This window comes from Lampetra fluviatilis, chromosome 37 (assembly GCF_964198595.1).
Source record: "Lampetra fluviatilis chromosome 37, kcLamFluv1.1, whole genome shotgun sequence".
Taxonomy (NCBI): Eukaryota; Metazoa; Chordata; class Hyperoartia; order Petromyzontiformes; family Petromyzontidae; genus Lampetra; species Lampetra fluviatilis.
The window spans coordinates 3,337,790-3,348,315 of NC_136311.1; the positions used below are offsets into that span (position 1 = coordinate 3,337,790).

A 10,526-nucleotide genomic window follows, 5' to 3' on the forward strand; every position below is an offset into this window, starting at 1 on the left:
AGGGGGGGGGGGGATCTTTGTGTGCTGTGTGTGTAGCGCCCGCACGGACGTGAACTCGCTGACACCGTGGCTGGCGCCCATCGTGTGGCAGGGAACCTACGACCCCAGCTTCCTCGAGGACGCGCACCGTGAGAAGAACGTCACGGTGGCACTCACCGTGTTCGCTGTGGGCAAGTGCGTGGCTTCCAACCCAGCACCCACGTGTCCTGCGCACCACCACCACCCACGTGTCATCCGCACCACCACCACCCACGTGGCCTGCGCACCACAACCACCCACGTGTCATCCGCACCACCACCACCCACGTGGCCTGCGCACCACAACCACGTGTCATACGCACCACCACCCACGTGTCCTGCGCACCACCACCACCCACGTGTCATCCGCACCACCACCCACGTGTCATCCGCACCACCACCACAACCACCACAACCACCAATGTGTTCTCTGCACCACAACAACCACCCATGATCAATCGATCACCACCACCCACGTGTCATCTGCACCAGCACCCACGTGTCATCCGCACCACCACCACAACCACCACAACCACCCATGTGTTTTCTGCACCACAATAACCACCCATGATCAATCGATCGTTTGATATCGGATGAAACGGGCATGGTTTCACTCCAGTGGCCGGTGAGCGCCAGGCCCCACGGCTGCCCCCTTTGAGGTGGCGTTGGTTGTGTGCCATATTCAGCGGTTGGAGTTGCCACCTGTCCTGGTCTTCTCAGGACCGTCCTCCTCTTCTCAGGACCGTCCTCCTCTTGAGTGAGGCAGCTGCCCTTCCTAGAAAATCTGTTTAGCCAGGATAAAAAAAACAGTTTTTTGTACGTTGTGTAACAATGCACCCTTACAAACGATGCATTTACATGAAGATATCCCCTGTACTAGTGACGAATTGGCATGTTCTGTTTACGTGACAACCCTTACTAGTTGGCTGTGTCGGGTGGTGGCGGATTTTAACGACACATTTATATTTACGCGATCTAACCCAAAAACCTCTTATGGATGATATTGGTCGCGAAAGCCTACAAAGTTCTCCCCTCTTAAAGTAGCGCGAAATATGCTCTTCTTCTTCCTGCCATGGTATTTCCTTGTTTTTGTACCTTGAAGGTGGCAACCTTAGAGATGACTCTAACCCTGACCCTGACCCCCTCACCTCCCCGACCCCACGCTTGCACGCGCACAGGTACGTGAAGTTCCTGGAGCGTTTCCTGACCTCGGCGGAGCAGCACTTCATGGTGGGGCGGCGTGTGGTGTACCACGTGATGACCGAGCGCCCCGAAGCCGTGCCCCGCCTGGAGCTGCCTCCAGGCCGCAGCCTGCGCGTGGGCCTCGTGGACAAGCACTCGCGCTGGCAGGACATCTCGATGGCGCGCATGCAGAAGCTGGGCGAGCTCTTGGAGGACATCGCCCAGGAGGCTCAATACGTCTTCTGCTTCGACGTCGACATGGAGTTCCAAGGTGAGGAGGTGGGGGGGGGGGGGGGAGGCCTTCGGCGGAGCCTGCTGCAGGCCGGAGGGCAGGATTGCCACTGTCGGGTTGCCACCGAGGATCGACACATTTTCCGTTTGTAGACCAAACCAGGGCATATCTCCCGATCAGCCTGCAATGTAGTTCAACCGGATGCCACTAGATCTCAGTACTAATCAATTCCTGCTGCCCGAACATGGATGCCAATTAACGGGCTGTACCGGGTCAAAGCCGGACAGATATCATTGCCGTTGCCAACTTTTCTTGGTTTTCTCAACGTTGGTGAAATTTTAAATGAACATTGAACTGATTTTATTGAAATATATTGGGTAATTTCAGTTTTCCGAAACTGCATTGTTACTCCATTTTGGCCACTCCTGGCGCTGTGCTGTGATGAATGCGGTTTTATTCGGAGTGTCAAAACTATGTCCGTATGTGGAAACTTGTCACATGTCGCTGATTTTCACTTGAAACTCATTCACTGCACCTTAAATTCATTTATTTGACAAAATATAAGATGTATACATTTTTTTCATATTCTCAAGTCGGATATGTTTTGTGGAAGAACACTTACAATTTTTAGCTATCTTATAGATTCTTCAAATAATTTTTATTTGAGCAATACAATTGACCTATGAACTCACCAGCTGTCATTGGTTTTACGTTCCACCCTTCTGAGGAACCTTTTACTGTGCGGCCTCGTGACCCCGCAATGATCCCACGTTGCCCACTGTCCCCCTGCAGGCCCCTTCGGGGTGGAGGCCCTGGGGGATCTCGTGGCCGTGCTCCACCCCTGGTTCTACAAGCGCCCTCGCTCCATCTACAGCTTCGAGGGGCGGCCTGCGTCCACCGCGTTCGTGATGCCAGCCGACCGTCTCTACTACTACCACGCGGCCGTGTTCGGGGGCACGCCTGCCTCCGTGCGCCACCTCGTGCTCAGCTGCAGCCGGGTAATGGGGACGCCTGCGGGGGATAGGGTCACGTGATTCAGCGACACTCTCGCTTCGTGTTCCAGGTGACAAAGTCGCTCGTGCGGGGCTTGCTTTCTCACCGAATATTTTCTGGGTCACTGATAGACTGGAGCAGGTGGCACGTGACTGTAGTTGCCACAGCCATATAGAGAAGTATACCAGATTGTGGCGTGTGCCAGGTCCGACTTGCGAGGGGCGAGAATTATTACTGCTGAGCGATATCGATTTTATTGGCGCGACCTCTCCACAGACGATCAGCGAGGACCGTGACCGCGGCGTGGAGGCCCTTTGGCACGATGAGAGCCACCTGAACCGCTACCTGGCGGCCGAGCGGCGGCCCACGAAGGTGCTGTCCCCCGAGTACAGCTGGGACTCCAAGATGGTGCCGGCGCGGGAGGTGCGCATCATTCGCCTCGCCACCGTCATCAAGGACTACTCCAAGATCCGCGACAACTGGTGACGGACGAGAGGCGACCGCCCTCCACCACCCTCCTCCGTCCCGAACGTTACCTCACACTAGCCATCAACTCCGATGCCGCCACCACCACCCCCCCCCCCCCCCCCCCCCCCGAGTTCTATAATAAGTGTCCTTACTAATGAAGGTACCAGCGAGCTGTCGAGTACAGCTCGCAGAACTGAGCGTTTGATGACCTCACAGATTTCTGAAAGACGAGTTGTGTGAAAATTGTGTGAGATGAATCGTGTGTGTGTGTTGCAGCTCTCAACATCTCTTAAGAGTATGCCCGTTATGCAGGTTCCCTCAATCAACATTCGATCCCTCTGCACCTCACAACACCACACTCCTCCCAGGATGGGTTCTTGAGCCACGACTGTGGGAGTATGTCAGTGGCGGCTTCCCACCCCCCCCCCCCAGCCTCCCTCAGCCGTTGCTTCGGTGATGCCAATGCCCGTTTCGTGCCTGTGTTGTTTCGAAAGAGGCCAGTCCTCCGTGGAAAGAACATCGAAGATTCTGTTCAATTGTTTACGTCTAAAATCAATGTTTGCAGCCTTTATATTCTCAGGTATGTTTTACGTTATCAAAATCGTGTAATCAAAAAGTGTGTCGAGTGTAATTTGTCAAGAATTTAATTGTTCGGAGTTGCTGTGTGTGGTGAAGATACAATGACTACGCCCCCAACCCTTGGCGATTCCAATAAGATTCATCATTGAAATCCATTTAAAAAAACATTGTGGCGAAGGTAGCAGCCACTAGTAGCTGGCAGGGATTATGTGAACCTATTACGGGCAACGTTAACACATTAAAAATTAAATTCTAATGCACGAGATTCTGCACGTATCATGAGCTCAGATAATCGACCTTTGTTGATTTCACAAGTGCACCGTTACACCTCTCACCGGATTTGCACAAGACCACATGCACGCATGTTTCTAGCGTGCCTTTGTTGAACAATTACATGTGTTCACGACGTCTTTATTCCATATTGAGCAAGGCAGTCTTAATGTAATTTCTTCCATATGGGTAAATGTAAGAGAGGTCTCTTAACCTCTGGTGTGGGCACTGCAGCAGAACTGACACGCTCTTCTAAGCACAATCACTGCAGTGTTTGCTCTGCTTTACACTCTAATACAGCCTTGGCGTGGTTCCAGTGACCTCACATTTGGCTGTCTTATTCTATCCGGCAATATTTGCCAAACGGGGTTGCTTTCTGTGCGGAGGCGTGTGAACCAAATTAAATTAATCGAATTCTGTACCATGATGTCCACAACATATGTCAGTGTCAGCCTCCGGGCCATGTCAGCATGTTGACCAAAACAGTTTAAACCAAGCAAATCTTAATGTGGAGTGTAAGTGACGTTCTTTATGTACCCATTATGTTCCACAAGAGCATAGAAAGTGTCGCCAAAAGGCTTTGAGGGTCCCAGGACAAAATCTCAGGTGACATCCCCTCTAAGGCCTTCTTTACATTAATCGATTTCATCTCTCTGTTGTATATATGCAGCGGTCATCATGTTCGCTCCTTCCTCAATCCCTTAACACGCGCTCCTGCAAATGCCTGCACCATTTACTCCCACGTACCATTTTATTTTCCAGTGTGCGCGTTTTTATTTATCTAATGTTAACATAATTTGTATGGGTATTTATGAGTACTGTACATGTTAATTTTTTTACCAAGTTTTGATTTTCTTAAAGTCCCATTCATGGATAATGAAAAAAAAATGCCCACGCGTCACCTCATCCACAAATGCAGCGATGATATGTTTATTAACGTAACAACGCAAACCATTGACTAATTGAATAAAAAAGTTTTCAATCATTTCCTATCTGATACACTGCACGTGTGTACGCACTCCCAAGGCAAGTGGAATGGCAATGAGGGTTGGTGTGAGTCACGAGGTCTGGTGCTGTTGTTGCTATTTGACAAGATGGCTTGATTTTAATTCACCATGACATCATTAAGTGGGGCTTCTTTTCATGGTTATTCGTTTTACAATTGAGCTCAATTTTGTTATCAATAATCATTTACAGCCCAATGTTAATCCACTGCTGGATGAAGGCCTCCCCAAACCGTGCCAGAAATGGAAGTTGTTTGACCATACTTCACCACACTGGTCAGTGCAGGTGAGGCTGGGAAGGTTGGGAGCAGGTAGAACCCAGGACCCGTTCAGATATCACCACTGATCTTCGTTGTGGTTCAGAAGTGAACTCGGGTCACCGGGTTCTTCGTGCAGCACTTCACAATAACTACTACACCACCGCTCTCAGTAACCACCGGAAGTGGTAATGGAGCCTTGCTAATGACATTTGTGGTGGTTGACAATGGAGAATTTTTCTGGATTAACTGTAGGCTTAAAAGAGAACCTGTCGTGGGAGGTCGGAGAGCGTGACGAGCCGCTTTGGGGGTTTCATTACGTGGTGTGATTCTGTCGTCCCACACAGTAGCCCGTTTCTGGACTTAACTTTGTAGGGTTAAAAAGGAGCCTGTCTCTCCATTGTGGTGTTACAGAGGATTGCGTAGTCACTGCAGGTGGCCACGGACAGAGAGCGATTCTCGTGGAAATACAACGGCTTACGATGATGCATCCTTCATGGTCATGTTATGAGCGGTGGTTTCCAAGGTAGCCACGGTTTTGGGGAGTATTGCAAAGGATCCTTCCCGTCAATAGTCACTGTCGTGATTTATAACCACAAAGGGCATTGCTCGCACGAACTGCTGCTGCGTTGGTTGATGAGCCTGGGGCCCTGTCTGTCAGTCGAGGCTGGGTCGGCGCTGTAGGAGCGGGGAGGGGGTTAGGGATGATGGGGGCGGCCTTTGCGGTGCCGTCACTGGGGCGTCTTCTCCTTCTGCCACTGCTCTGGCGTCAGCGTCTTCTGCTGGAACGCGTGGATCTCCTTGAGCTCCTCCACAAGCGCCGCGTTCACCAGCCTGGGGAAGATTTCCCGTACCTCTGATTAGCACGGTGGGACTACGTATGGTGAGAAAGAAGTTCAACATACGGCACAAAGACAAAGACCCCCGCCCGTATAGCCTGAACAGACTGTTGGGGAAAGTGCGTTTAGCAAGCACCTATAAAGACCGGCACGACACCGCGGGGGTGGGTGGCCAGCACCACGCACGGCCGCCTTTGTCTCCCCAGTGGCGATGTTTACACACCGCACCAGGTACTCATTTGAGGCTGAGTCAACCTAAGGGAGGCCCAGGACCGGTTCAGAAAATCGTCGCCGGTGTTGGCCACGAGCGGGAATCGAACTCGGGTCGCCGGGTTCGCTACACGACCGCTCCCCACATAGTACACGAAGTGCACGCACACCGAGACGTTCGCCCTTCAATTCACTGCTCAATGATCAACGGGTAAACCGTATGAGTTGACACGGTATGGTCACCAGTTCCCACTGGTCACTTGCCACTGGTCACAGAGGGCAGCACCTGAGACGCGCACCAGGCGCCCCCTTCCCCAGCCGAGGAGGTTTGCGAGTGGTGTGATTGCGGCGAGTGATGGAAGTGAGCGATTAGGGTGAATGAAGCGTTGGTGGTGGTGGCGATGAATTAATAATGGAAAGCGAATTCAAGTGGTTAAAAGGCGAAGTCGCGATTTATTCGGGGGAAGTGGTAGGTGATGGAGACGCGGGATGATGGTGATGGCGACACAGCCGCTGTATAGGTCACTGTGCCTCTGCAGCAGCGGCTTGCCCTCAACCCAGTGACCGGATGGTTGCCGGTCACTGCGGCAAGTCACTTCCAGTCACTGGCCAAAATATGGTCACCGTTAACAGCCAGTCACTGGGTCAGTCACCCATACCTGTCAGCACCTTATCAGTGCCCTACCTTGTTACAGACCAATTCAGACCGTATTGGTCACCCCGTGCCCTTATACATCTCAACTTCCATCCTACCAAGTCCCATCACAAGGGAGAAACACAAACAAATAGACAAAACAGTTTTGCTCGTATTGAAACGGCTGTATGCCATATGGACCTGAAAACTCTATTTCCTTGTACAAGAATAAGGGTAAACCATATGGGTTGATAGGTATGATAGTGCAGTGTATATTGTAGGGTATAGTCGTGTATAGTGTAACATATAAAAGTGTATAGTAGTGTTGTGTATAGTAGGGTGTAGTGTATAGTGCATACCAGTCAACCCCTTATCAGTGCCGACCTTACTGCAGACCGATTCAGACCTCATTGGTCACCCCGTGCCGTTACAAATCTCAAAGTTCCTCCTACAAAGTCCCATCACAAGGGAGAAACACAAACCAATATTGAAACGGCTTGACGTCGAAATGGAGCTGAACACTCAATTTCCCTGCACAATAATAATAGGGGTTAAACCGTATGGGGTTGACGAGGTATGATCACCAGTTTCCACTGGTCACCAATACCCACTGGTCACAGAGGGCAGCACCTGGCGCCCCCTTCCCTAGCCGAGGAGGTTTGCGAGCGGTGGAAGTGGAGGTGAGCGATTAGGGTGGTGGTGGTGGCAATGAATGAATGGAAAGCGAATTCAAGTGGTTAGAAGGCGAGTGGTGATGTAGCGGTTGATTCGTGGGAAGTGGTAGGTGATGGCGATGCGGGATGATGGCGATGGCGACACAAGCCGCTGTATCGGTCACCTGTGCCTCTGCAGCAGCGGCTTGCCCTCAAACTTTGCCGATACGACGAGCACCTTAAAGCTCGCACCGCACATCGTGGGCGAGATGTCATCCACCTCCTGCATCATCATCATCGACAACGACGACAACAACAACGGCGAACATCAGCAGAAGTCGTCCGTACACACCCCGTTGCGATTCTAGATTTTAAGCTTTCGTGACTCTTAGGTTTTTTTCGGTAAAGTCACGTAGGTAAAAATAAATAATACAAATTAATTTTGATTAAATAATAGAAAAAATAATAGATGTATTATTTTATTTATATTATTATTTATATTTTTTTATTTTTACCTACGTGACTTTACCGAAAAAACCTAAGAGTATGAAACCCTTTGCGATCACCAAGCTCATCGCGAAAACCTGACACCGGGGCCCGGGCGCGCCACGCCGCCGCGGCTGCCCTGCCCCTGCCGCCGGCAGACGCGACCAGGCAACGGCGAAGGCTGCGGCGTTGCGGGCCCTCTGGGGAGGCCTCACCACGTAGGAGGCGTCGAGCTCCTTCTCCAACTTCTCCTTGAGCGCCTCGGCTGTGATGGCCATCGCGACGACGCGAGCCGACGCCTGGGCTCGTGGTTTAGTTGGTGGTGGTGGTGATGGTGGTGATGGTGGCGGTGGTGGCGGCGGTGATGGCAATGGATGGCAGTGGGGGGTTCGTTACCAACGCGGGTAGCGGCCACCAGGAGGCGGACGCAACGCCAGTGAGAGGAAGGAACTTAATTATAGATTAGAAGCTTTCGTGACTGCAAGGATTCATACTCTTTGTTTTTTTCGGTAAAGTCACGTAGGTTAAAAGAAAAGAAATAAATTGATTTAATGTATTTGTTTTCTTTTAACCTACGTGACTTTACCGAAAAATCCAAAGAGTAGGAAGGAGCTTAATTGTCTTTTATATTAAACCCGATCATCTGAGATTGGGAGAAATCCAGTTTAATTGTCTTTTATATTAAACCCGATCATCTGAGATTGGGAGAAATCCAGTTTAATTGTCTTTTATATTAAACCCGATCATCTGAGATTGGGAGAAATCCGGTATAATTGTCTTTAATATTAAATCCGATCATCTGAGATTGGGAGAAATCCGGTTTAATTGTCTTTTATATTAAACCCGACCATCTGAGATTGGGAGAAATCCGGTTTAATTGTCTTTTATATTAAACCCGATCATCTTAGATTGGGAGAAATCCGGTTTAATTGTCTTTTATATTAAACCCGACCATCTGAGATTGGGAGAAATCCGGTTTAATTGTCTTTTATATTAAACCCGATCATTTTAGATTGGGAGAAATCCGGTTTAATTGTCTTTTATATTAAACCCGACCATCTGAGATTGGGAGAAATCCGGTTTAATTGTCTTTTAAATTAAACCCGATCATCTTAGATTGGGAGAAATCCGGTATAATTGTCTTTAATATTAAATCCGATCATCTGAGATTGGGATAAATCCGGTTTAATTGTCTTTTTAATTAAACCCGATCTGAGATTGGGAGAAATCCGGTTTAATTGGTTCTAATTGCAGAACCGCACTTCGCCAACTTCTCACCGATGGGCTTCATCCATTCCAAGCTAAGGAACTCACTGGCGCCCACGATTGTGGAGAAGCTCGTGTTCATCAAGACCAACCTGCCCGCCGCATTCTACGACTACCCCGTGCCCGATGGCCCCCCCGAGTACGATAGCAGCACCGACGAGGAAGCAGCCTAAGCCTTGGATCAGAGTTTCGTATTCATTAAACCAGGTTTTAATTCCCCGAAATCGGGTTTAATTGTATTAGAGAAAAAACCCGATGCCTGCCGCTGGAAAAATCGGGGTTTTTTCCACCCATGGCATGGGCAGAGGGTGGAGGCGTTGGAAGAGAAGAGGAAGAGGAGGATGAGGACATGAGCATTGTGAGGGCATGAGCATTGTGAGGGCATGAGCATTGTGAGAGCATGGCTATCAGGGACAAGGGGTATGGAGATGGGAGCACCGTGGATGAGGTCAGGGTTCAAGTGGGCCATCGGCGCTGCACGCGCCCACAATTCAATTTTCCCTTCGTGTCATTGAAAGTTCGGTTCAGCCACGATCGATCCACTGCTGAATGAAGACCTTCCAAACCACCGCTATCTTTCACGGCCCCGCGATGCATCAATCCATCTCGCGCCCGCACGATGATTTAATCGATCCATCTCCACAGTGGAGGTCATCTCGGGCGCGTCCTCTCATTTTGGGCCACTCCGCTGTTAAAAGCTTCCGAGTGATGCGTCCCAACTAAGCCCACCTTTTACAACGCGATGCCGAGTTTCCACATTACCTCTAATCCATATTTTTTTTGCCTATTTCAAGATTGCAAGCGTGCACTTCACAACTTGTGCCAGTAGACACGCAACGTTGGCATGTGGTTGGAACCTCTGGCCAAAACTTTGCGTGTCTACTAATATGCTACGACGTAAAACTTACATCACGGGCATGATTCACTCCGTCTCGAAGAGAGAACGACTGAGGCACGAGGCATCCACGCCGTGAACCGGTGCCAACAATTTCCCCGACCTCTGCGGTCATCTATATATGAAGGTGTTTAAAAGTGGGAAGAAACCGGAACACCCAGATTAAAAAAAACGTGCAAGGGGGAAACACTCCATCTCACATACAGGAGACGGAGCAGGTGGAATCCACATTTTTGCTGTATAGTACCGTGATGCACTCTTCCTGGTGAGCCGGCTTGATCTCCAGGCGCGGCAGCTGAGACAATGGGGCACGTTTATTAAGTCCCCCAAACTGTCCACCCAGCAGTATAAATGCTTACACCGCTTCCTCGATTGGCAGGTTGCTTGTAATAAAATAAAATATGGTTGCTCCAACCTCTTCCAACACGTCTCGCCAGCGTGGAAGAGTATGCCAACACCTTCTGGAGGAACTCTTAAGAGCTCCCTCTATCGAGTAAAAAGTTTTCCTGGCAGCAGTGGCGTAAGCAAATAGTTTCGGTGC

The 10,526-nt window shown here is 50.1% G+C and overlaps 2 protein-coding genes across 6 annotated transcripts in view; one reads left to right on the plus strand and one right to left on the minus strand.

Moving 5' to 3' along the window:
• Positions 1-4,726, plus strand: part of LOC144945245 (alpha-1,3-galactosyltransferase 2-like) — a 35,505-nt gene extending 30,779 nt beyond the window's left edge. For 4 of the 5 annotated variants that reach the window (XM_078873613.1, XM_078873612.1, XM_078873614.1 and 1 more), the window contains 4 exons: positions 37-174; positions 1,196-1,470; positions 2,224-2,429; positions 2,701-3,020. In XM_078873613.1, coding sequence (XP_078729739.1) covers positions 37-174; positions 1,196-1,470; positions 2,224-2,429; positions 2,701-2,910 — 829 coding nt within the window. In that variant the 3' untranslated portion in view covers positions 2,911-3,020. Of the gene's footprint in view, positions 1-36; positions 175-1,195; positions 1,471-2,223; positions 2,430-2,700 lie in introns of all 5 variants that reach the window. The other variant, XM_078873610.1, reaches the window with a different exon arrangement.
• Positions 4,645-8,243, minus strand: BOLA2 (bolA family member 2). The gene is made up of 3 exons (XM_078873615.1): positions 8,040-8,243; positions 7,524-7,621; positions 4,645-5,836 (listed from the first exon to the last, which is right to left on the minus strand). Exons 1-3 carry the CDS (start codon positions 8,100-8,102, stop codon positions 5,734-5,736), a joined length of 264 nt encoding a protein of 87 aa, XP_078729741.1. The 5' UTR covers positions 8,103-8,243; the 3' UTR covers positions 4,645-5,733.
• Between the last annotated feature and the right edge of the window lie 2,283 nt (positions 8,244-10,526).